This window comes from Stenella coeruleoalba, assembly GCF_951394435.1.
Source record: "Stenella coeruleoalba genome assembly, chromosome: 5".
NCBI lineage: Eukaryota > Metazoa > Chordata > Mammalia > Artiodactyla > Delphinidae > Stenella > Stenella coeruleoalba.
The window spans coordinates 26741743-26765513 of NC_137150.1; the positions used below are offsets into that span (position 1 = coordinate 26741743).

The 23771-nt window shown below is 47.3% G+C and overlaps 1 protein-coding gene across 2 annotated transcripts in view; it reads right to left on the minus strand.

The window, feature by feature from the left end:
* Window positions 1–23771, minus strand: part of CLSTN2 (calsyntenin 2) — a gene marked incomplete at its 3' end in the record, with an annotated part of 635319 nt that overhangs the window by 117346 nt on the left and 494202 nt on the right. For both annotated transcript variants that reach the window (XM_079922344.1, XM_079922343.1), the window contains exon 5: window positions 22674–22823. In XM_079922344.1, the coding sequence (XP_079778470.1) occupies window positions 22674–22823 (150 nt within the window). The remainder of the gene's footprint in view (window positions 1–22673; window positions 22824–23771) is intronic.

Below are 23771 nucleotides of genomic sequence, written 5' to 3' on the forward strand. Positions count from 1 at the left end.
TTTCCTGATGACAGAGGGAGTCTAATTCTGTCCCAAATCATCACCATGGTTACCGACTCCTTGGCCTGATAATACCCTCACATCGTCACCTGTGATTTCAGAGTCAGGCATGTAGGTGGACAATTTCAGGCCTTATTCTGGGAGCACCTGGGAAACTTCAGACAGCTTCCTGCCCAATAGCTTCTCGATGAAGCCCGAGGCTTCTATCGTACCATCTTCCTTGGCCTGCCATTGTCAACCAGGAGAACCAGTGCTGAGAGGTAAGGACCATGTAAAGATGGCCTGTGATCAGACCAAGTTGGAAACATAATCCAAGTCTAAATCATTTCTGATTTTGTGGAGGGCAAGGGCAAGGGCAAGGGCAAGGACAGATTCTGGGGCAATGCTACTCACTGTGGTCTACAGACCGGTGTGGCCTTGGAACTGCTTGTTATAGTTCTGTCATAGAAATCCAGGGTAGCATTTAGAAATTTTATAGCAATTTGACAGAGTAATTTGACATTTGTTGAATCTAATTATACTTAAAAAATTGGCTTATATTTTGAATGCCTTTGCTATTTATTTGCTTTTTCTAGAAATCTGTCTCTATTATATTTTTGTAAAATCATGCTCCATGATGATTGGGAAAAAAAACTGGTCCTTCCCCATAGATGATTTGAGAAGTGCAATACGGAAGAACAAATCTGTTTCTTTTACTTTAACCTTTGTATTCTGTTGTTTTTGCTTCCAGTTCAGAATGTTGCCTATAGCCTGAAATATACAGGATAGCCCATTCTCAAGGCTCTGACCTTTAAGGGTATAACACTTTTCCATTTGTATGGAGATAAAAAGTTGCAGAACAGAGCATAGCATTTGTCTTGTTGGAGGTTTGACTTGACCTGCCTGGACAGCTGCAAGAAGGAAGGATTCCAGCACCAAGAAGTTTGCAACAACTAACCATGCCCCCCTCACCATGCCCTTAAAAGTGCTTTGCTGAAACCCTTGGAGGAGTTTGGGGGTTTTTTGGGCACGAGCCACCTGTCTCCTTGCATGGTCCTGCCATAAACAGTTCTCTGCTCCAAACTCTGACGTTTCAGTTTGGTTGGTCTCACTGTGTTTCAGGCATTTGTAGCCTATCAGACATAGAGTGTACATATGCTTTAATGATTAAAAAAGAGGGCACATCGACCAGAAGTAAACAACGTTCATGTTAAAAGTAAAGATTAAATGCCCCTCTTCTTGGGACGCCAATGCTGACACTCCTTTGATGATAAGACTCCCATCCCAGGTGCCGAGGCCGTACTGACTCACTGCGTATGTGCCGATCTGTTCTTTTTTTTGAAAACCTGAGGAAGTATAACCCTGACTTGTTTAATATTCTTTGGTCTGACAAGATATAAAACTATGCTGAAAATGCTGTTTCTCCAGAGCAGTTTCTGAGTCATCTGGGAAGATGGCTTCCGGGTTAGTCTTCAGTCTGGCTCAAATAAAACTCTTTGCTATTCTTATTATTGATTGTTTATTGACTATTTTCATTGACACCCTCCTCCGGTGGAAGGAGTACACATCCCCGGCCTAGCGATTTTTGGCTTGGCGATATGACTGGCTTTGACCAGTAGCCTAAACGATTCATTTATTTCTGTGATTGTTTTCCATCTGAAACTCTCACCCCCTACCCCATTCCCATCTACCATCACAAGTTCCACAAGAGCAGAGACTGTGTCTCTTTTGGTTAGATTGTAAATCTCCGGTGCTTTGTGCAGTTCCTGGAACATGGCAAGTTCTCAATAAATATCTGAAGAATGAATGACAAGGATGCTTCACGGAAGGTGTTTCTGCCCAGGTTCTGGGCTCCGGGGACAGACTTTCTTCCTGTTGCCTTCCTTCTGGATTCTCGTCTCATTCCAGTCTCTCGGAATGGAAGATACTGCTGCTGTTCTGCAAGGCTGGGTTTGGGGTCCTTTCTGTGTGCTGCTTCTCCAGGTCCACTGGATCTGCACATAGCCCTTGGGTGAGTCTGTTCTGCCTCCACGCCTGGCTCAGGCCCCCGGGACACTGCAACCCAGTCTGGTTGGCCCCTGGCTGTCCATGCGCTGTGAGGGGATCCATTAACTTCGGCATGGTTCTCTGATGTCCATGTGATCACCTTAGCTTTCCAACAAGCCTCTGAGCCTGCTGGCCCTCCCCTTTCACCCTGGCTCCACGCTGTCTGGGGCTGTCAGGGCAACAGCCGATGCTGCCATCCAAGGGAAACGTATGGTGTTCAGAAAGCAGGGTCCCCACCTAAAGCTTGGTTGCTGCTTTCTCCCCAACCTTTTCGTCCCCAAAGATCCTCATCTCACATGCTTCTCAGCTCCCAAACAGAAACACATCCAGCAGAATGGATGCTGGAAAGGTGCAGAAACCAGGCAATTTAAGAACAGCCATTCCGGAAAACAATTCTCCCAAGGGGGAAATCATTAACTCAACCAGCCAGGGTATTTTCTCTTGGATTTATAGAAACTCTTCTCTCTTATGTCCAATAAACATGAGCATTTTCCAGGCAATTTTCTTATCTTGGGACAAATGCATTATTGGTGCAAGACGGCGTAGCTATTCTTCAAGAATCTTTATGTTTATAGCCCTGAAAAGCATTTACAATGCTAGAGTATGGGATTTCAGGCACACACTTTCAGTCTTTTTGTAAAGATGGCTTATGTAAACTTTTCATACTCCAGTCACGTAACTCTCTTTAATCAATAGATCTGTTGCACATGGTTGCAGAATTTATTTATTTTTTTAAATAAAAGGACCACGACTCCCCGTGATATTAGAGGACTGCAGGCAGGACTTTTCATTTCACTGAGCGACTTTCTAAAACTAGAACCAAATTATCATCTCTTCAGAAAATACAGCACAGATCTGCAGAGTCCATGAAATACACTGGCAAGCCGAGAGTCCAAGTGCACAGGGGTGGAGGGAGGTGTCCCTCACATGGCCGGGGGCAGCGGAAGTCATCGCAGACAATTAGGAAGATGCTCGGCCAAACTTATCTCAGGCCTCAAAATGCCCAAACACTTTGCTCCAGGTAACACACGCCTGAGAAAGCAATCCAAAATGCAAAGACTTTCGCACAGGTATTCACTGATACACAGAAAAGTGGAACCAAGCTAAAGCCAGACAATCACACTGCCCTAGCTGACTTCAAGGACCCCGTCAAGCATGTGTGACCTTCTTGGAGAGAACGTCACGCAGCGGCTGAGAGCGTGGTGAGGTTTCATGACGTGGGACAATACATGTGGCACAAAGTTAAGTGGAAAAAATCCAAAGTTCAAATAACTATGTATGAAGGGAGAAAGGTACACTATAATACTGATAACACTGCATTCACTGGATCATGGGGAATTTTTTTTTTTTTTTTGCGGTACGCGGGCCTCTCACTGTTGTGACCTCTCCCGTTGCGGAGCACAGGCTCCGGACGCGCAGGCTCAGCGGCCATGGCCCACGGGCCCAGGCGCTCCACGGCATGTGGGATCTTCCCAGACCGGGGCACGAACCCGTGTCCCCTGCATCGGCAGGCGGACTCTCAACCACTGCGCCACCAGGGATGCCCGGGAATTTTTATTGTAATTATTTTCCTTTAAAAATTATTTTCAAATGAGCACGAAACACTCTATAATTTACAATATGTTTACATTAAAAAGTTGCAGTGGCTCAGTTGCTACTTATTACACAGAACCGGCAAACGTTGCCTGAAAACCATCCTTCTCACTCGCCCACCTGGGCCGACAGACAACCTGCCTCTTCTCTTTGCCACAAAGGGCTCCTGTTGGCATGTCTGAGCGCCGCCCACACACCGGGTACGGGGGGCTTCGTCTTGCATTCAGTAATGAGGGATGTTATAAATCCACGGAGCTGAGAGCCTGAGAGCAAAAGCCTTGGAGGCTGGGAGGAGCTGACATGCTGTCACTATTTGCTTCTGGGCCTGGAGGCCGGAAAAAGGTGGGAGAGTCTGCCCAAGGGAGGGTGCCATTTGCCCAACCTCCGCGGGTGGACAGGCCCCAGCTCCTCGCGGGCGGGTGCTGCCTGTGTGTCGCTGGCCGCCATCACCCAGGGATGCAGCGTCTCGGGCCAGAGACAGACACTGGTGGTGGGAGACGCAGAGGGGCTTCCGGTCTCCAGCTAACGCCTCATTGCCGAAACAAGGCAAAACAAACAACCCACTTGTCTTAAACTGGCTGAAAATGTGGTCACGTTTTACTCTAAATACTAACTTCCCCCAGTCAGGTTACAGAAATCCGTCATCCTCGGAGTGTACTAGTTTCTAGAGGCCCCAGACAGGTTCCCCACATTGACCCATGATCTGATAGGCAGCTCCAGGCCCCCCAGGCCCCCTGAGCTTCCACTTTGCCCTGGGCCCACGTGCCTGCTGCCCCCGTGGCGGGCCTTGCCCTGTCCTCCTGACTAGGGAAACCAGCCTCCTGGCTGAGGGTACCAACTGGGGATGCTCTGAAGGCACCCAGACCTCAGCAGCTGAGGTTGGCTGGGCTCCATGGAAAGGGAGGGAGGAGGGACCCTCCCTGCTGAGGCCCACGATACTCCTCGGGGCCAGGTGAACTCTGGCTGTTACACCCACAGCCTTACAGGAGCTCTCTGGAAGGTTCTGTCTACTTCGTTCACTGTCCATTGGAAATCATGGAGACAAACAAGGAAACACACACTGGTTCATCCACCTCTGCAGAATTTTCTCCACACCCTTCCCTGCAACGCAAACTCTGGTCCCCCGTCAGTTAAAGAGCAAGAGATGCTGAGCGGGACGCGGGTGGAAACCGATTGCTGGAAGGTGCAGCATTTAAGCACCAAGCTCTCTGGGGGGTACTCCTCCCTGCCCGTTCCCAGCACGGCCTCCATCCCCACCCCCTCAGTGCACCTGGTGAATGGTATTGACCCCCTCGATGCACTTCAGTGCCATCTCCTCTGGGAAGACTTTCCAAAGGCTCAGGCATGCCTGTTCTCTGCTCTCCCAGCCCCTGGGTCCCCCGTCCCTGCTCTGACCTCCCTGGATCAGAATCATCTACTCAGGATCAGGTCACCTGCTTGCCCTCACCCTCCAGCTCCAGCACACAGCCCCAGGACTCCCCACCCACCTGGCTCAGGGTAGGCCCTGGGGGGAAGTTCCCTGAGTTGAATGGAAGCTTTGAGATCCTCTCTTTTGTGCTGGGACCATGGCCGTCCCCCTGCGTGGTTAGAGTGGGGTCAGTTCTCCAGGCCCCTGTCTTGGCATTTCCAGGGTCATGACATACTCCACAGTGTGAATCCAGGGCTGACTCACAGCTCTCCAGCCTGTTGCTCAATCCACCAAGAGCCATGTGATGAGGATGCAGAGAGGAGGGGGCACGATTCTGCCCACTTTAGAAATGAGGACAAGTGTGGCAAAGAGAGGCAGGTGGCTTGCTGTGGTCACATGCATATCACGGAAACCAAGTGTGTTTGACGTGCTAATGACGATATCAGTGTCTAAGCTAATGCCACCCAGTAACGTCTTGCCTGGGCCTCTTATATGTGCTATCCGTCTGCCTGGCATCCATCTGAGGAAGGAGGGCCATTTCACCGATGGGACAACTGAGGCTGAGATGTGAAATCACCTGCCTAAGGTTACACCCCCAGCAAATGGCACCAACAGCCTGGCCTGACTCCTAAAACCACTGTAGAGGCCTCTGTTTCTTCATCTCCCTTGTGGGTCTAATGGAGCTGCTCCTGTGTGCCGGGCACAGTTCTGCCTCGGGACAACCCTCTGAGACAGGTACTGTTATTAGTCTCACTTTGCAGATACCACATCCGAGGGCTCAGAGAGGTAAGCGACTTGCTTAGTGTCCCTGAGCTAAGTCATGATGAAACCTGGATTTGAGCCCAGATCTTTCTGGCTTTGGAGCCAGCCTTCCTAAAGCCATACCCTCTCCTGACTCCCCACAGGGAGAAGATTCAAGTGCCTGCAAATATTAAAAGAACTGTCAGCGGAAGAGGAAGTAGGCTGAATGTATGTGGTTCTGGGGGAGACCCAGGTCCATGGAGAGATAGGGTGGAGTGTGGAGTTCTGAGTCAGAAGACCTATACCCGCCGTGGTTCCACCTCTCAGCATTTGGGTGTCCTTGGGCAAGCCCGTCCCCTTCTCAGAATCCAAGGGGTCATCTAAGAAGGCTGAGAGATGCCCTCCTATCCTGAACAAAGGCAGGCACCAGTGACAGGCTTGTGTGGCAGGAGTGATATCTCTCCCCACTGCTACCCTGAAAGCCACTGTCCTCTCTCACGGTGCCCTGCTGTCCAATGACACGTCTTCTTTATAGCACGAGGGAAGGGTTCTGACTGCAGGATTCTCTGCAAGACAGCTTTCCTCCAATGGTCTCCCAAGGGGGCCAGTGTCCTCCTTTGCTCTGAGACACTGCATCTGACTGGGCAGGAGCCCTGTGTGTGCAGGCAGAAGGGACTGGGGTTGCAGGCTGGTCCTGTCTATTACCAGCTGGGTGGCAAGACTCTCAACCTCCAAGTCCCCACCTGCAAAATGGGAAACGAGCAGCTTTCAGGGTGTGGTGAAGCATGAGTACGTGAGTACCCGCATCACCCTCACACAGAGCACAGCACACAGGAAAGTGCGCCGGCAGTGGTGACTATTATTGGCTGAGTGTCGTTTGGGGTGAGTGCAGTCCACCCACACCCCTCCCTCGCAGGGCTGAGGTTATGGACCCAGAAACCTTGGGGTCCATTTCCCCCCAGGCTCACGTGGAGCCACGGGGAGCCAGGTTTGCGCGTGGGTGCATTTATCCAGCAGGTCTGTTTTTTTTTTGCGGTACGCGGGCCTCTCCCGTTGTGGAGCACAGGCTCCGGACGCGCAGGCTCAGCGGCCATGGCTCACGGGCCCAGCCGCTCCGTGGCACGGGGGATCTTCCCGGACCGGGGCACGAACCCGTGTCCCCTGCAGCGGCAGGCGGACTCTCAACCACTGCGCTACCAGGGGAGCCCTATCCAGCAAGTCTTTAAGTGCATTAAAACGCCGCCGAGTAAGAAAATTAGCATCCTTGTCAGAGCCATTTGTTGCACCTTAAGGATCTACTGTGTCAGTGCTGTCAAAACAGGTCATTATTCACGGAGGAGGAGAGCCCCACGAAGCCTCTCCCGGGGCGCGGATGCTCACCTGGCAGATTGGAGCTAACTCAAGGACCGCGGTCCTGGGGTCACGCCCACCAGAGTTAGTGGAATTCCAATGATTGGGTTTGGGGGCAAAATGTTCCATCGTGATTTAAAAAATTGAAATAAAGGGAACTAAAAAGAGCTGTTCTTCACTGAGCCCCACCACGTGTGGTTCTGAGGGCGGCGCTGTACCCGCAGACTTTCATCCCATCCTCATTAGAAGGCATTGTTGTCCCCTTTGCACCTGGGGAAGCTGAACCAGGCAGGAGTGACTTTCTCGAGGATGCAGACTGCACTGGAGCTGAGCTGGGACTGACGCCTGGGTTCTCAGCCCCCGAGACTGTGCTCTTCCCTCCCCACCCCACTGCCTCCCTTCGGTTCCAGTCTTCAGCTCCGAAATCAAGGACATGATGCTCAAGCCACACAGACGTACCCAGCTCTGTGGATTTCAGGCTGTGTGTATGTGCGTGTGCTCATTTGTGTGATAGTATCTATTGTATCAGTTTTGATCATAACATTAGTTGCACGGTGCTTTAAATTTTGCAAAGCATTTCCACACATAGAGCCTCTTGTGGTCTTCTTAACAATCTTATGAAATAACTGGGCCAAGGATCATGATTCTTAATTTACAGTTGAGGAAACCGAAGCTCAGACAGGGAAGAGGTTTCAGCAAAGCCTGTGGACCAAGATGGAGCTAAATGCTGATGGAGCCCTTCTTATCCCCATCCAGCTCTGTCTTCTCTGGATGGTTCCTGATTCCTGCAGCCCTGCGACCCCATCACCTTCCTGACTCCTGCAGCCCAGTACCCCCGTCACCTTCCTGACTCCTGCATCCCTGCGCTCCCATCACCTTCCCCCAGTGTTGGGTTCAGGGCTACACTTGGGAAAGGTCGGTGGAGGAATCAGAGGAAGAATTGTGGAAGGAATAAAGGGGGAGGAGAGGAAGGTGGAGAATGGGGAGACGGGGTCAGGTAGAGAATTCTGATAAAGAAGAGAGTCAGGAGGACAGGAGGAGAATACACAGAGGGCACATGGGACAAAGGAGCTGAGCCCCTGGGATGAACCTCAAATAAAGCCAGGTTCTGTCCTGACGAATGGAAGAGTAGATGGTGGGTAATTGTCATGCTCATGTCTCTTATAGGAGAAAAGCGTCTTCCTGCTCTGGTGTGAAGAGCTGAGCTTGGGCCTGACGTCTTTGCATTTAAAGCTTAACACCCAGGTCTCAGGCTCAAGTGGGGTTTCTCTGGCCGGTGAGATCACCAGAGGCAACTTTAGGTTCAGACAAATAGTCTGCAAGAGATGGACAATCTGCAAGTTTATTTTCAAATGAGCTGTAATCTCAAGGGGACAGTGTGCTGGACCAGGCTCGATCAAGGAAGTGTGAGTTGGGTGAGTCAGGGAGAGGGGAGAGAAAGAATATTGGGCACCTTTTAGATGGAACCTATATATTGCTTCATTGAACTCTAGCTGCCCTTTCAAGGTAAGTCTCCTCACCATTTTGGAGATAAGGTGAGAGGTTAAATACGTTCCCTAAGGACACACCGGTTGTGTCTTTTCTGAACAGTTTTCTGAGATGCCCTTTTATAAAGCTGGTTACATGCCCCTTTGGAAATTCCCAACCTCCTTGTTCTATCCTCCTCCTTCCTCCTCATACCCCAGTCCCTCTGGGATAGACTGACATGAATGTGAATTCCATCTCTGCCATTTACCAGCTGTGAGGTTTTGGGCAAGTCACTCAATCTCTCTTGGCCTAAGTTTTCCTCATCTGTAAAATGGGCTAGAATTGCTTATCTGTCCTCTGTGCAGTGAACCTTGCTTTGGACTTTTGTAATTCTTTGCCTCTGTCTAAATGTGTCCATTTATTGTTCCATTTTTTTCTAGGCTGTCCTAGGTACTCCAATAAACAACTTCCCACTAAGGAGTCAATGGACAATAATAGCTTGGTGCAAGTGTCAACAAACATTTTCTGGAATGGACCATAGTAAATATTCAGGCTTCGAGGGCCATCTGGTCCCCATGTAACTACTCAGCTCTGCTGTTGTATTGCAAAAGCTGCCATGAGATAATATGTAAATGAATGAGTGTAGTGTGTGCCAAACAACTTTATTTACGGGCACTAAAATTTGAATTTCATGTAATTTTCATGTGCCACAAAATATTATTCATCTTTTGATTTTTTTTCAAGCATTTAAGATGTACAAACCATTTTGTAGCTCACGGTTTCACAGAAACAGGTTGACTAGATTTGGCTTGTGGGCTATACTTTGCTGAACCCTGGCTTAATAGTGACATTTGGCATTTGCAATTTAAGTGGGGATTATCCTGTTAAAGAAGAAAACCACAGGCCACAAATGGCATTGCTTGTGATAAGCCCATGATATCAAACCTAGATTTAATACCTGACCTAATTGCAGTTTCAAACTTCCCAAGAAACGTAATCTTAATCGGCCAGTCTGGAATTTTATTCTCAGCACCAACAAGGTAATCTGTCATGTGCTCCCTCTCTATCCCCCAAAGGAAGAAGAGGCAATCTGCATGAGAGACCCTTGCCCTTTACCCCAAAGAAGGTGACCTGGTCTGAAGCAACTCTTTCTTTTTTCTTTAGCTTTTTCTTTCTTTCTTTCTTTTTTCTTTTTGCTAATAGCCTCCTTGCCCACGCTCCTTCTATAAAAACCCTCCATTTTGTACAACTCCTTGGAGCATCTATTTACTAGATGAGATGCTGCCTGATTCATGAATTATTGAATAAAGCCAATTAGATCTTCACATTTACTTGGCTGAATTCTGTTTTTTACCAGATTTGGTGGCAGCAGTGGGATTGAAGCAAACTTCCAACGGCATTTGGGGACAACAGGGAACACAGGCATGGTGCCCCATGAATACTTTTCAGTTCACAGTCCTTCTCACCACTTCCGAGGGCCATTGGCAAATTCCTCTCAGTTTGAGCTCCATTCACTTTGCTTTCAAGCTCCCAGTATAATTGGCTTCCTTTACAGGGCAGGTCAGCTTGAGCTGGTAAATGATTCTGCCTGCAGCCAATTGAGCTGACAGATGATTCTGCCCGGAGCCAAGCCCTTAGCCTTTCAGAATGCAATTTCTAGGTTTTTGAGTGGAAAACCCCAGCCACTGATTCTGTTCCCAGATTCCACACTGGGAACTGATGAAAGTTTAGTGTGCAATTCCTCATGTGCTTGGAATCCTTCCCCAGATTCCATGTTGGGGACTGTTTGTGGCAGCTGCAGTTCTCCATTTTGTTTGGAATCAGTCCTCAGTTCCTCAGTCCTTGGGGATGGCTGGTTCAGTCCTTTCCCCAAGGTTCCATGGGAATTGGTGGTGGTGCATGCAGGGCCTTCTTTTCGCCAGGACACAGAAACATCTCTTGGTTACTGCCTATATGTTAATGTGCACGTGTTTGTCTTCTTTTGTGTAGATAAAGGCTAATTGCTAATGAGATCCTTTATATCCGAAACTTGAGTGTGCCACCTCCGGCATACCTTCTTATTTTATGTCTGAGCACTGTGATTCCAGAAGCTGTAGGTATTTACAAAAATGGCAAAATCTTGCTCAGCTTGTTTTGTGTCCTGAGAGCTAGGCTTGGTAGCCACCAGCTTGAGGGTTCCAAAACATGGCTAAATAGAAATGTGAGTTATACCCCATTTATGGCTGAGCACAGCTGGATAGAAATATGGGTTAAGCTCCATTTGTAGCCAGGGACCTACCAAACTGCTGTCAGCCCTTAGAGGAATTACAATGGCCATTATGAGGAATAGATAGATCATTTTAAAAACATACATAAAAGCAAGGGCTCCCAAATCATACAAACAGAATGGGGTACCTATTTTAATAGGTATGCAGAAGTCTACAATGGTTTTTGAAATTCCAAAATAGCTACATTGAAAGACTTACTGCAAAAGCCTAATGAAAAAATTGAAGACATAAAAGGTACCTAAAACAAAAGCTACAACCCAATCCTTCGGGGAATTGGAAACAACTGTCTTTGTCTTGAAAATCTCTGCAGGGTCAAAGGTGTGGCTCTCTAGGAGTTCAAAGTTCACCTGCCTTACAGGGAACTATCTTCAATATCCTGTAATAAATCATAATGGAAAAGTATATGAAAGAGAATATATATTTGAATCACTTTGCTGTATACCAGAAATTAACACAACATTATAAATCAACTATACTTCAATTAAAAATAATAAAGCAAGCAAACAAAAACCACAGAGTTCACCTGCCTTTTTTTTTCTTTTTTGCCAATCCCCAAACCTCACCTATTCCTCTCAAAATGCTTACAAAAATCAGGACATTGGAAACAGAATTGTACTGCGCTTCATCTGTGCCTTTGTGATATAAATTTCCTATTCCTATCTTCTTTAGGACCAAAGAGCCATTCTTTGAGATGCAATCTTAATAGCGAAGTTTCTCACCAGAAGAAAAAGAAAAAAAGAGTGAGGAGGTATTTGGAAACTGGGCCAACTAGAAATCTTACAAATCTTTTCCACTAATATTAGTAACTATAAGCTCTCTGTGTGCAGCAGTATGTTTCTTTGTCTATATATGTATATATAGATATGTTTTTCTACTTTTGGATGGTATTGCCAAAATTAATTTGTAAAAGAGCTCTAGTTGGTTTCATTTGCTTCAGAAATATAACAGAAACTAACTCAGGTATTTTTCAAGTTGACGTGATTTAGAATAATCTTTAGTAAATAAAAGCTAATTAAAACAGACATACCTTTTAAGGTTATTGACATTGAACATAATGCAGATAAACCACTTTTATTCTGCTCAGTTTTATTAGTCAGATTCATGTTTCTCTGTTGCAAAATTTGTCAGCAAAAAATAAAATAACTTAGAATGATGACTGATTTTGTCTAGTGTCCCATGAAGCTTTTGTGGGTAACTTAAACATGATTGATGACAGCAAATGTTTTAGATAGATGTAAATAGGAAAGAATTTATATATAAACTTTTCAGAAACAATTATATTTTATGGTATAGGTACTTAAAAATAGCCTTTGAAATCTCTTTTGGTAACTTGAAACTTTTGAGTTTTCTAAAGTTAAATGGTAGAAATGTATTAAATATCTAGGTCTTTCATAAATAAGAAAATTGTGAAACATTAATTACTGAACATAGGTTTATCTACTTTTGGCTTCCTATTGCAAAGAAACTCAAGATAAATTTGGTTCTATTAGTGATAGGGATAGAGTAGGATAGTTACACAGGTAGTTGTAGAAGTCCCAGTAGGGGATTATAGAGAGGGAAACCTAGGGAACTTTGGGAGACCACTGTAAGTTAATGATAGCTCAAGAAAGCTATCAGAATGTCGTGAAATGAAGCAGGCTTGCTTAACTATAAGGCCATAAATAAAAGCATGAGATATGCCTGAGGTCACTAAGTGAAAGAAAAAAAATGAGGCCTGCATCTGCCGGTTGAGTTCATCAAGATAATGAACCTTAGGACCAAGGACAGGAATTTAAGGGAAAGGTGACATTCCTAAGTAGGAGACCCTCGTATGGAAACCTGAGATGATTCAACATATTTTAGTATATGTTACCACCCTTCTGCTGATTTGAATAAGCGCTACAACAGTCCTAGTTTGACCTCATAGGGTCAAACCCTCTCCTGCCTGATACGAAGGAGGAGGTAGTGATGTAAGCCTGACATCTACTTGAAGAATGAGGAAGAAGGTGGTCTTCTCCCCTCCTCCACTTTCCTTTGATTATAAAAATGTAGCCTGCTGAATCTGTGGGGCAGAGCCCCCTCGCCTGCCCACTTGCTTCCCTCACAAGTGTCCTACGTTAATAAATCTACTTCTTGCCTATCACTTTGCCTCTCACTAAATTCCTTCTGTGCTGAGACACAAAGAACCTGAGCCTCAGTAAGTCCAGTCACCAGTGACTGGACTTAATTAGTGACTCTAATTAAAAGACCATGGGTTCAAGTTCCAATCAGAGGTGCACAGTTTCATTAGTAAACTTGTTTTGTGTCACACTGAAAGACTGTCCTGTGAAGAAACACATGTTTCTAGAAATTATGAAATGCATTCATAAATTTGTCAATCTAAAAAAAATGCTCGTCTGACATGTGGTTCAAAATTGCTTGCTTCTGAGTTTTCACTAGAAATTAAGGTTTCTAAGAGTTAAGAATTCTAATTCATATACGTAATTAAAGCTATTCGTAATAATAAGGGACACAACTTTATATGCAAGGAAAGTGGGATGTGTTTCTTGGTTAAGAAAAGATATGACGTGTGGAAATGCATTCCTATTAAGGGAAATGAGAGTAATTTTGCCTAAACTGGAACTTCTGCTTATGAAGGACAAACTAAATTGTGTACAGAAAGTTGATGAGAGCGAGGAAAAGATGGAATTTTACCTTGTATAATCCCTCAAACTGGTTAAAATTGAGTCGATATTATAAGGGTGTTAAAACACGCTTTACTATCAGTATATGGTCAGGCCACTCAAGATGGCTGTTCTCTTGCTCTCTGTACATCCCCTGCCAGACCAGTGTCTGCTTCACCTACACCCTACACGCATGACTACATACTTACCCCAGGCCCCAGCTAGTGACAGCATATCAAAGGGGTGGTGAGGGGTGTGCCCCTCTGCTGGTTTCCCTGGTAACTAATGAGCCAACCTGTTGTCAATTTCCCGTATAACTGGCAATCTCCCCATCCCCTGGGGAGTGAAGACTGCCACCCTGTCCTGCCCACCATCCGCTGCTGCACGCGGTGGTGGCGTGTCCTTGCAGGACCTTGCTTCAGACGTGTAAGCTCCCCCATCCATTAAACCACTGACGTCTCTGTTGCTGATTCCGGGCTCTTTCTTTGGTCTTGAAGCTGGGCAAGCACAGGCCTTAGAGGCCTGCGGGGTGCAGCCCAACCGTCAGTAATATACTTATGTGAAACTAAAACTTGGTTTTCTTTCATCTGCTAAAATGACAAAGGAGATTCTCTTTCCACATGCACTAAAAACCTGACTGACCCCTGGATTGAGCAGGTAAATGTGAAGCAGGAGGGAAGGAGCCAGGGCACAGCCTTTGAAAGAATGACATAGCCTGAGGACATGACATAAACTGATTAGAACCAAATGGGTCCAAGATGGCGGACAAGTTGACTTCCACTAGACCTTGAGCCTCAGTATATGCTCACATCAGCAAGCTAAACGACACACCCACAGGCGCCATGAGAGTTCCAAGACCATAACCGATCAAAAAGTGGGCAGTGGCCCAATTCCTTGAAATCCCCGCCCCTTCCTAAAATAGCTGGAATACTCCTTCCACTCATTAGCTTATGAAATTATGCACTCCTATAAAAACGGACAACCCCATACCCTGGTGCCCCTCTCACCTTCCGAGATGGCCCACACTCTGTGGAGTGTGTCTCTAAATAAATCCACTTCTTACCTATCACTTTGTCTCTCACTGAATTCTTTCTGCGATAAGACATCAAGAACCTGAGCTTCATTAAGTCCTGAAACCAGGTGTGTGATCTCAGTTGGAAGACTGTGGGTTTTGGCTGGGCTCCAGTCCCATCCATGTGGGTTTGAGTCCCAGTCTGGGTTTTGGCCGGGTTCGAGTCCCGGCCGTGCGGGTTCAAGTCCCAACCTGAGGTGCACAGTTTCAAATGCAGGGAATAAATCCATCTCCTGGTTAGGAGTAAATACAAGTGAGATATGATCAGAAATCTCTCCTTAACACTTGGAGACATTACAAATTCTGTTGCAAAAGCACTAGCTGTCCAGCAAAGGTCTTTATATTCTCTGGTCAAGGTTTTTCTTGATAATAGAATAGCCTTTGATTACCTTTTAGCTGAAGAAGGTGTCTGTGCCGTACCCAACACCACCTGCTATACCTGAGTTGACACTTTGGGGAAGTTGAAACTCAGTTACGTAGGATTACTGAACAAGCCACTTGGCTTGAGAGGGTCACTGCTTCAGTGGGGTCTTTCTTTGATTGGTTTGGGTCTTGGGGACCATGGCTCTGAAGTGCACTCCGAACATTGAGAATTATCGTGCTTATTATAATCATAATAATAACCCTGGTGTGTTGTATTCTCTCAAAACCCTTTAAATGCATGTTTGCAGTTGCTAACTACCAAGCCAATGATCTCCCTAAGACTGGAACATCAGGAAAAAAATGAAGAGAATGATCAACTTAAGCATTATGAGCCTGGAACTGGGACCTGTGAATGTCACAGGGATTAAGCAAAGACACTGTGACCTATAGATACCACACCAACGATCAACAAAGCTGTGAGAACTACAGAGCAATAGGTGAGAGTGGTGTTATTGCCTTAACTTTTGATCATATCTCTCAGTTAGGCTGAGAGTTTGACCAAAAGGGGGGAACTGTTAAAGAAAACCACAGGCCCAAAAAGGCACTACCTGTGCTAAAGCCCATGATACCAAACATAGATTTAATACCTGACCTGACTACGGTTTTGACCTTCCCCAGGCATGTAAGCCTTTCTTTCTTTCTGTTTCTTTTCCTTCCTTCTTTCCTTCGTTCCTTCGTTCCTTCCTTCCTTCCTTCCTTCCCTTCCCTTTCCTTTCCTTTCTTTTTCCTCCCTCCCTCCCCACTTCCTTCCTTTCTTTCTTCCTTCGTTTCTTTCTTCCCTCCTTTCTCTCTTTCTTTCTTTTTTTCTTTCTTCCTTCCTTCTTTCCTTCTGAAGTATAGTTGATTTACAATATTATATTAGTTTCCAGTGTATAAGATAGTCTAGGGATGTAATCTTAATTGGACAGTCTGGAATTTTCTGGTCAATGGAGACCCTTTACATCCCACAAAGGAAGAAGAGGTAATATGAATAATAGACCCTTGCCCTTCTCCCAAAAGAAGGTGACCTGGCCAGAAAAAATTCTTTCTTTTCTTTTGCTAGTAACTTTCTCACCCCTCCCTCCTTCAGTAAAAACCCTCCATTTTTACAACCCCTGTGAACACCGGACGCTGCCCAATTCATGAACTGTTGAATAAAGCCAATTAGATCTTCACATTTACTAAACTGAATTTTGTTTTTTAACAATCCTTTAGAACACAATGTTGGTACCCTAATGGTAGTATCTTGGACTCCCTGGCAGGACAGTGAAGGAGGGAACGGAGGGCAAGGAGCCACCCTTTGCTCTGTCTTTCAGCCTGCAACAAGGGTGACATCACCAGAAGTCCTCCAATGGACACGTCGCCACCTTCTGAGCCTGTCTGTTTCTGTTTAAGCAAATCTGGGTACCTACATGGGCTTATCACTCTGTGATCCAAAGTCAATGCCTCTGAAGTAGTCAACCTAAGTCAGCTCTTTGTGGTACTTGATCGATAATTGATCTGACCTTTGCAAGGGACGGGGTGAAGCCGACTGACCCCTGGGGCCTGGGCATTTCTCTCCTTGACAGGGTGGCAGGCAAGTGGACAGCTGCAGAAGGGACAGAATATATACTTGACAAGGCTTAGCAGTGGTTTACTCTACCCAAGGCATGCTGACTGCGTCTTGTCCCCTAGCCTATCGGGTCTCATGGGATTTGCCTGAAAATCTAACCTCCTTTGCTGCTCAGTACTTTGAATTGGTTTTGGAATAAATACGTGACTTTAGATACTTTTCCAGAAGTGCTCTGCTTAGTGCACTCAGGAGAATCATCCTTTTCAGCTGGTCTCCCTGCCCCAATTTCTGCATCCCAGCCACCATCTATGTGCTTGGCCAGAAAGTCCTTCTTCTCCAAGATCACCCCTCATCACGCCAGGGCATGAAAGCCTCTGGGCTCCCTACTGCCGTTGGGGTAACACAGGAGGTCTCCCTCTTGATCTGGTCCCCACTGGCCTGTCCAATGCTGTCCCCCATGCCCTGGCCACATCATGCTCCCTCCCAGCTTCCTGACATCTGCTCCCTAACCTGGAAGACTCCTCTTCGCTGTGCTAAAACTATTATCCTTCAAGATTGATCCCAGGTGCCTCTGCCCCAGGGCCCCTGCAAGGTTAAATGTCTCTCCCTTGTGTCCCCAGTGCTCCCTCCAGCACAGCTTGTGTCCCCCATATTGCCTTCTATACTATGAGTCCTGGTAGGCCTTTTTTCCTCTGTATTCTCAACCTTCAGCACACAGTGGGCCTTCCGTAAAGGGTAAATGAATTCACATCAGAATATCTCCTACTGCATCATGTGTGTCAGTTTCAGTTATCTCACAATGCGAATAACTAAGGGAAAATTAATCTCAACCAGCAGCTTTCAGGCTGCTGTCTTTTCAACACAAAAATCTTAGACATACTCTAGGTGTTTAGAAGTATTTTCTGCAGGACCTTCTCACTCCAAATGAAGGCCATGGACCAGGAACATGCAGATCGACCCCAGACTTACTAAGTCAGAATCTGGATGTTACCCAGCCTCCCAGGTGCTCATGTGCACATTCAGATTTGAGAAGCATTCCTCTCAAAGACACCCTTCTCCTTCCTACGAAGGCCTGGTTTGTGGAATGGTAGAAACACCGAGACAGTTTGACGCACCTGGAGAATTATTCAAGCCCCAAAGAAGAGAGAAGAAATGGTTCATTACGTGGCTGCGTCTCCTTTTCTTTCTATATGAAATAAGAAGGTAAAAGGGGCAGGAATTGGGCCCGAGGGAGAAGCTCTAGGAACCTGCAGCGTTGGGTGAACTGATGTTGGGCGAGGTGTAATTGGCTGCCGTGGGATGGTGCCGTGGGATGAAGTCGGAAAATGAAGATGGGATTTTGTGGGGGCTGGAGTCTGGAAAGCTGATTTGATGTGGGAGCTTCAGATCCAGAATGGCAGGATGTCTGGTCAGCAACATGCCTGGGAAAGAAACGGTGAAGGGCCAGGGAGAGAGTCTATAGTGGTTCTCTTCAGAGGGGAGCTGCTTTGCATAAAGGGGACAGTGACAGACTGAACTTTGGGTCTTGGGTGGCAGGAGCAGGTAATAATAAATACAAAATCTGACTTGCAACAATAAAAGGGAAAATGTCCTAAGTAAGTGTTGTGCAGACAATGTTTTCAGCTTGAAACATAGAAGAGATGGGCCAAGGGATTATAGAGAACAATAAAGGAAGGGAAGAAGAAGAGATGTGTTTCTCAGGATGACATTACATAACATAATGTAAACACTAAACAAACAAAACCCTCAAACCAGCAACTGAATTGCAAATGCTCCTCTAGGACACAGTCCGTGGCCCCTATGGGCAGGGGTCAGCAGTGCCATCTCTGGCTCTGTCCATTGCCGTTACTGCCCCCATCCCCCCGAGAGCCTCTGAGGGCACTGCATCCTCTGTGGTGCTCTGACCCATGGATGGATGCAGATTCTTCCCGAAGTCCTCAGGCGTGGGTACCTATAACCGCTTGGCAGAAGGGAAGCAGACACTAAGAAGACTGCAAGTCCAGATGCCTGGCATGAAAAGCACAAGCTCATCTTTAGCATGTGCGCTGCAGGCACACGTTTTTTCTGGTTCCTGTTAGAATCATCCATCTCCGTGAATAAGAGCTGCTATAGGGATACTGCGTGTTCTCAGAGCTCAGGACAAAACACAGAGGTTTAGTTCTCCCTCTCACCCACACAGGTCTAGCTGATGCTTTGAGGATGCTCTTTTGCCCTGGGCAGCTGAGAATGAGAGTGACATTTCCTTAGGCAAATCTCCACCTACTCCTGCAGAGAAAGCTGACCCTCACCATCTACTCAGAATTACACCCTCAGAATACAGCCGAGAAGACAAAACTCACGTCAGAGCAAGGCGCGTATACCTGGTACCCTGGGGTCATTTTATGGATGCAAAGCCTTCCTCCCTTTGCTGCCAGCTGAGCCTCTGATAAGCCCTGCTCTGCCATTGGTGAGGGATGGTGGTAAGCAAGCCATTAGGTGATGGACAGAAAGTTCGGGGAGTGCCAGGGACCGTGAGGAATGTGGTTGTGCCCTCAGGGAGCCCATATCATTTCTGGGAGGACAATATTCACCCACAGAAAAAAGACAGAGAATGGAATACCATAGCCTGAGCAGATGGTGCCTTAGCCAAGGTCTGAAAGGCAGGTGGCAGCAGAGCCAGGGGGTGGGATGTCCTTCGTGCACAGCTGGGTAAGGCCAGCATCGCCTTGGGAAAGCTGCAGCCCTGCATTCCTGGAAGGGGTTATTGTGATGGAAAAGAGGACCAATGCCCTGGGGCATCACTGGAATCTGGGAGAAAGGGAGGGCTCTAGCTGTGAGCAGGTCCCTTGCTCCTCCAGCAGAGCTAGCTCCCTGGGACAAGCTGAGCGCAGAAAGGGCTTGCGATGGCACTGACTGGAAGTGAGTGGTCCAGGGGAGACAGAAGGCTCTGAGCATGATGGATTGCTTTCACTATGCTGCAGTCCCCTCCTGCCTGGAGGGGAATGACTTAGAACAGGTACAAGAATTTGAACTGCCAACTGCGATTGCTTGGTGACTGTCATTGCTTGAGAGAAGTCAGCTCAGGGAGGAGCCTCTGTTCTGGGCAATTACGCCTGGCACACGTCCGCAGAGCCCGCACTCACAGCTGGGTCCCAGGGGCTTGGGGAGCATCGCGGCTCCTCACCCTGGCATCCGAAATCTTGGCTACCAACCCTCCCCTCCACCGACTGCTCCAAATTCGCTCCCCATTTGCTCCCCAGTCCACACCCCCTCCGTAAGCCAGACCGGCTTCCTGACATTGTTCACTGTGCCCTGAATGGCCTCCCGTCTCTTGGTTCCTCTCCTATTTTATACAGTGCAGCCTTCACCCAACACCTGCTTCAGGAAGAACCAGCCTTTCCCCTAGGAACCGGATGGGCTCTCCCAGTGAGGAACAGCCTGCTTCATCTGTGGTTAACAAAACAAAACAAAACAAAACGAAGCAGACAAACAAAAAGCAACCCAGTAAAACATGGCTCACTCCAGTTTGCTCCATAAAGCTGAGAGAAGGGGCTGGACACCAGACACATATCTGGGACTTGTGGTCATGCTCTTCCCTGGAGAAAGGAGCACTTTGAGCTCTGAGGCTGCAGCCCTGGCCAGGAGTAGAAGAGAGAACAGCCCCGAGATGGGCTGGTCAGAAATGGCGGTTGCCCCCAGTGGAGGAGTAAAGTGGACCAGTACGGTGGTAGGACGGAAGATTGCTCTCTAGGTCTGGGGCCTGGGATAGGAATGCCAGGAAAACAATTTGACCATCACCACACATATCTGAGATCTTGGAAGACCTGTCTGTGATCTGAAAGCCTGCTGGGACAATGGCTGGGGAGACAGACGTAATGGCTGTCTACAGTGGGTGAGCTAGAGGGAGGAGGGGGGTGATGGAGAATCCAGTGTCGGCTTCTCTCACCCAAGGCTGGCAGACTTAGGCAGGGAACCACCATCATGTAGTTGGTCCAGACGTTACACCTGCTTACATCGCTTTGCCTGGCACGGTGAGCAGGTGCAGGGAGGCGCTGCTTCCTTCTTGTCTTTGTTCCACACAAAGGTACATTTTTCACCATTCATTCATGCATTCAGCACTTGCCAATCACCTGCCTTGTGCCTGGCCCCGTGCTGGGGCTGCAGACACACCAGTAGATGGATAGCATCCCTGCCTCCTGGACCTCCCTGTCTAGAGCGGAAAACGGCCTCATGCCCCGAGGAAGGGGCCCCACGCATTCTTCACACGCAGAATGAAACATTATCAACACGTTTCACTTTGCATACATTGAACACTGAAACAAGTACAAACTCCATTAGGAAATTACATTTAAATATATTTCAATGTGATTCCAAATCTGTAGGTGTCTCATTTATCAAAGACAAAAAAGATTGGGTTCATTTTCCAGACACGGCTTTGTGTCTTGCTTTCCTCACTTTAAATCCCATTGTGAGCGCGTTCCGAGCTTAGAAAGCTTTTATACTCTTTCCAGGCTTTCTTTTCAAAAGTGAGACTTTCACTGGGACCAGTTGTTACACGTCAAAATAAAACAAGGTGAGTTCTTCTTCACTCAGGTAGCTTTTCATTCATTCATTCATGGGTTCATTCATTCAATGACTGTTTCTTGAGCACCTACCATTGGGGCCAGACATATGCTAAACCTGAGAAATTCCACTGTGAACAAAAGAGACAGAATCCTGCCCTCAGGGTCCTCAGGGTCAAGTGAATTACACTCAACCAGAGTTCAGGTCCCCTGAGGTCAGGGACACACAGATTTCCACTCTGGCTTGTTCCTTTTTCTCTGTCTCTTGCTTGAAATAGACAGACACAGAGAAGACTCTCCTTTGTTCTTTACCTCTCACAAGTCTTAGCTGTGTCTCCCCTACTCAGCATTTCACCTTGTCTACTTTGTTCAAAGGCAAGCGATTCCGGTTCTCTCCAGAGGTGGATTTAATTACCCCCTCCCATCTTTCTAGTTGCAAGATGAAGGAAGATAAAGTTGTGCAGGGGACGATCTGAGGGCAATGACCCTGGTGGGTCCTCAGGTGTCCTTGCTTTGCACCATGAGGTCCTGCCAGTCTGGCCTGCTGAATTGGATTAGGAATAAATGCCTGCCTAAAAGGCAGCCATTCAAGGTCTGCCCAGTGACCTATATGTGGTCTGGCGTCAGCCTGTCCCATAGGGACATGAACGACCAACACAGCTAATCGCACCCTCTCTTGGGGAGTTAAGAATGCAAGATACAGAGCGATAGACACAGAGAAAGAGGTAGAATGTAACAGGGGCCCTGAAGCTTTTAAGACCTATGAAGGGAAGGCAGCAGACAGAGGCACAAAGTGGATGAAACCATGGCGCGCCCTAAGTTATGTGTAAGCAGAACCCTGCGACAGCATCAACAACCAAAACGGTAGCACAGAGATAACTCCAGCATCCCTGCTCGGCCACCAGAACTATTGGTGCCACCACAAGAGCTCTTGTTATTCCATAAACCATCCAATCCTCTGCGAGCTCCAGCTCTGCAGCTGGCCTTCCCATCCTTATTCCCCCTTAGTTCATTGCTACACCTGCATCCTCAAAGGGTAACCTGAACCTTCTGTCTTTGCACCCTAAAAGATCTAAACTGGCACAGATATCCACCTCCATCGAAGGCCATTGCTTCTCCATTACCAGAGCCAACACTTTAGAAACCCCCTAACACAGAGGCTGGATTCTGTATCTCCAGCCGCTGCCTGTACGCCCTCTGTGCAAGCCCAAGGAACACGCAACCTTCCCCAGGTGCTGAGCAATTATTAAAACTTGAAATGCACCAGCTGAACTCCGAACCCTTAGGTGAAGTGAATTGGCCCTTTCTCCTGAGCACTGTGGGACAATTCCTATTGATAGGAAGTGGTCATGAGACTTGAGAAAGGGCACATTGGACAAACTGGGCACACGAGTTGGATGAGTTGGCTTGGACACTCTCAGCTATAAAATGGGGGTACTCTATCGCCCAGGAGTTGTAAGAACAAGCAGGCTACTCTGTTTCTCACAGCAGAGTGCCTGTGCTTTACAAATCCCTCTAGTGATGCATTGTGAGGGTTGGAGGGCAAGTCCAGCACCTCCTATACACATGGCCAAGCTGCCTTCACCCAACAGTACTGACAAGAGCAGGCCCACCTTGCCAGCCAGGCTTGCAAACTGGCTTTACGTCCACCTGCACCAGGGTGTCCTGCGCTGCAGGCTTCTGTCCACAGTCGTAGGCGGTCACCAGGATCTCATACTGGCGTTGCTTGTCATAGCTCAGCTTCTCCGTGTTCCTGACGTTGCCTGAAGATACAGGGACATTGAAAATCATTTCAGATCAAGTTAACCACGTTGCAGTTCTTCAAAATCCCTTCTGCCCTCTTTCAACCTTCACCAGAATAAAATGTCCCCTTTCCCTATCTCTTTGTAAAGACTAGGGCAAGTAGGGGCGTGGCTTCCACGTGTGACCTGCTTGTGCCTTGGTGGCAGATTCTCAGGAACTGCCGTCTGGAGCCGCCCCAGCTGTGCAACGGAACTGCCGGGTAATTCTGCCCACACATCTGGAATCCAACTGGTTGTGCTAAGTACGGGGTCGTCAGAAGACCACCCTAAACTGCACCAAACTAACCCTACATTAGGCTGTGTCCCTAATGTAGGGCAACGTATGCTCATCTGACATGAAATCTCTGGGAGAAAGATGGAATTCAGAAACGTCCCGACACGTATTTTTTAACATCTGGGCTCTTCGCCAGGAATGTTCATTGCCTCGTCTCACATTATTTTGCTACCAAATAGGAAGTAAAATCAATACGAGAAAACATGTGACCTCTCTTCTGAAAGCTACACAGAATAACAGATTCCTTGCCCTGGTGGCAAAGATATTTTTCTCCTCCAACAGAGACCAGACATTGTTTCTGAGCCATTTGTGTGTATTTGTTCCTGTGGGTTTGATATTATGGTTCAGAAATAAATCTTTGACAATTGATGAGCAAACTTTTAATTGACTATTTTTGCTGAAATACAATTTTGGTTTCAAAAAATGAATCAAGGCCTGACGTGCATTTAATACTTCTTACTTTTTTTTTTTTTTTTTTGCGGTACGCGGGCCTCTCACTGTTGTGGCCTCTCCCGTTGCGGAGCACAGGCTCCGGATGCGCAGGCTCAGCGGCCATGGTTCACGGGCCCAGCCGCTCCGCGGCATGTGGGATCTTCCCGGACCAGGGCACGAACCCGTGTCCCCTGCATTAGCAG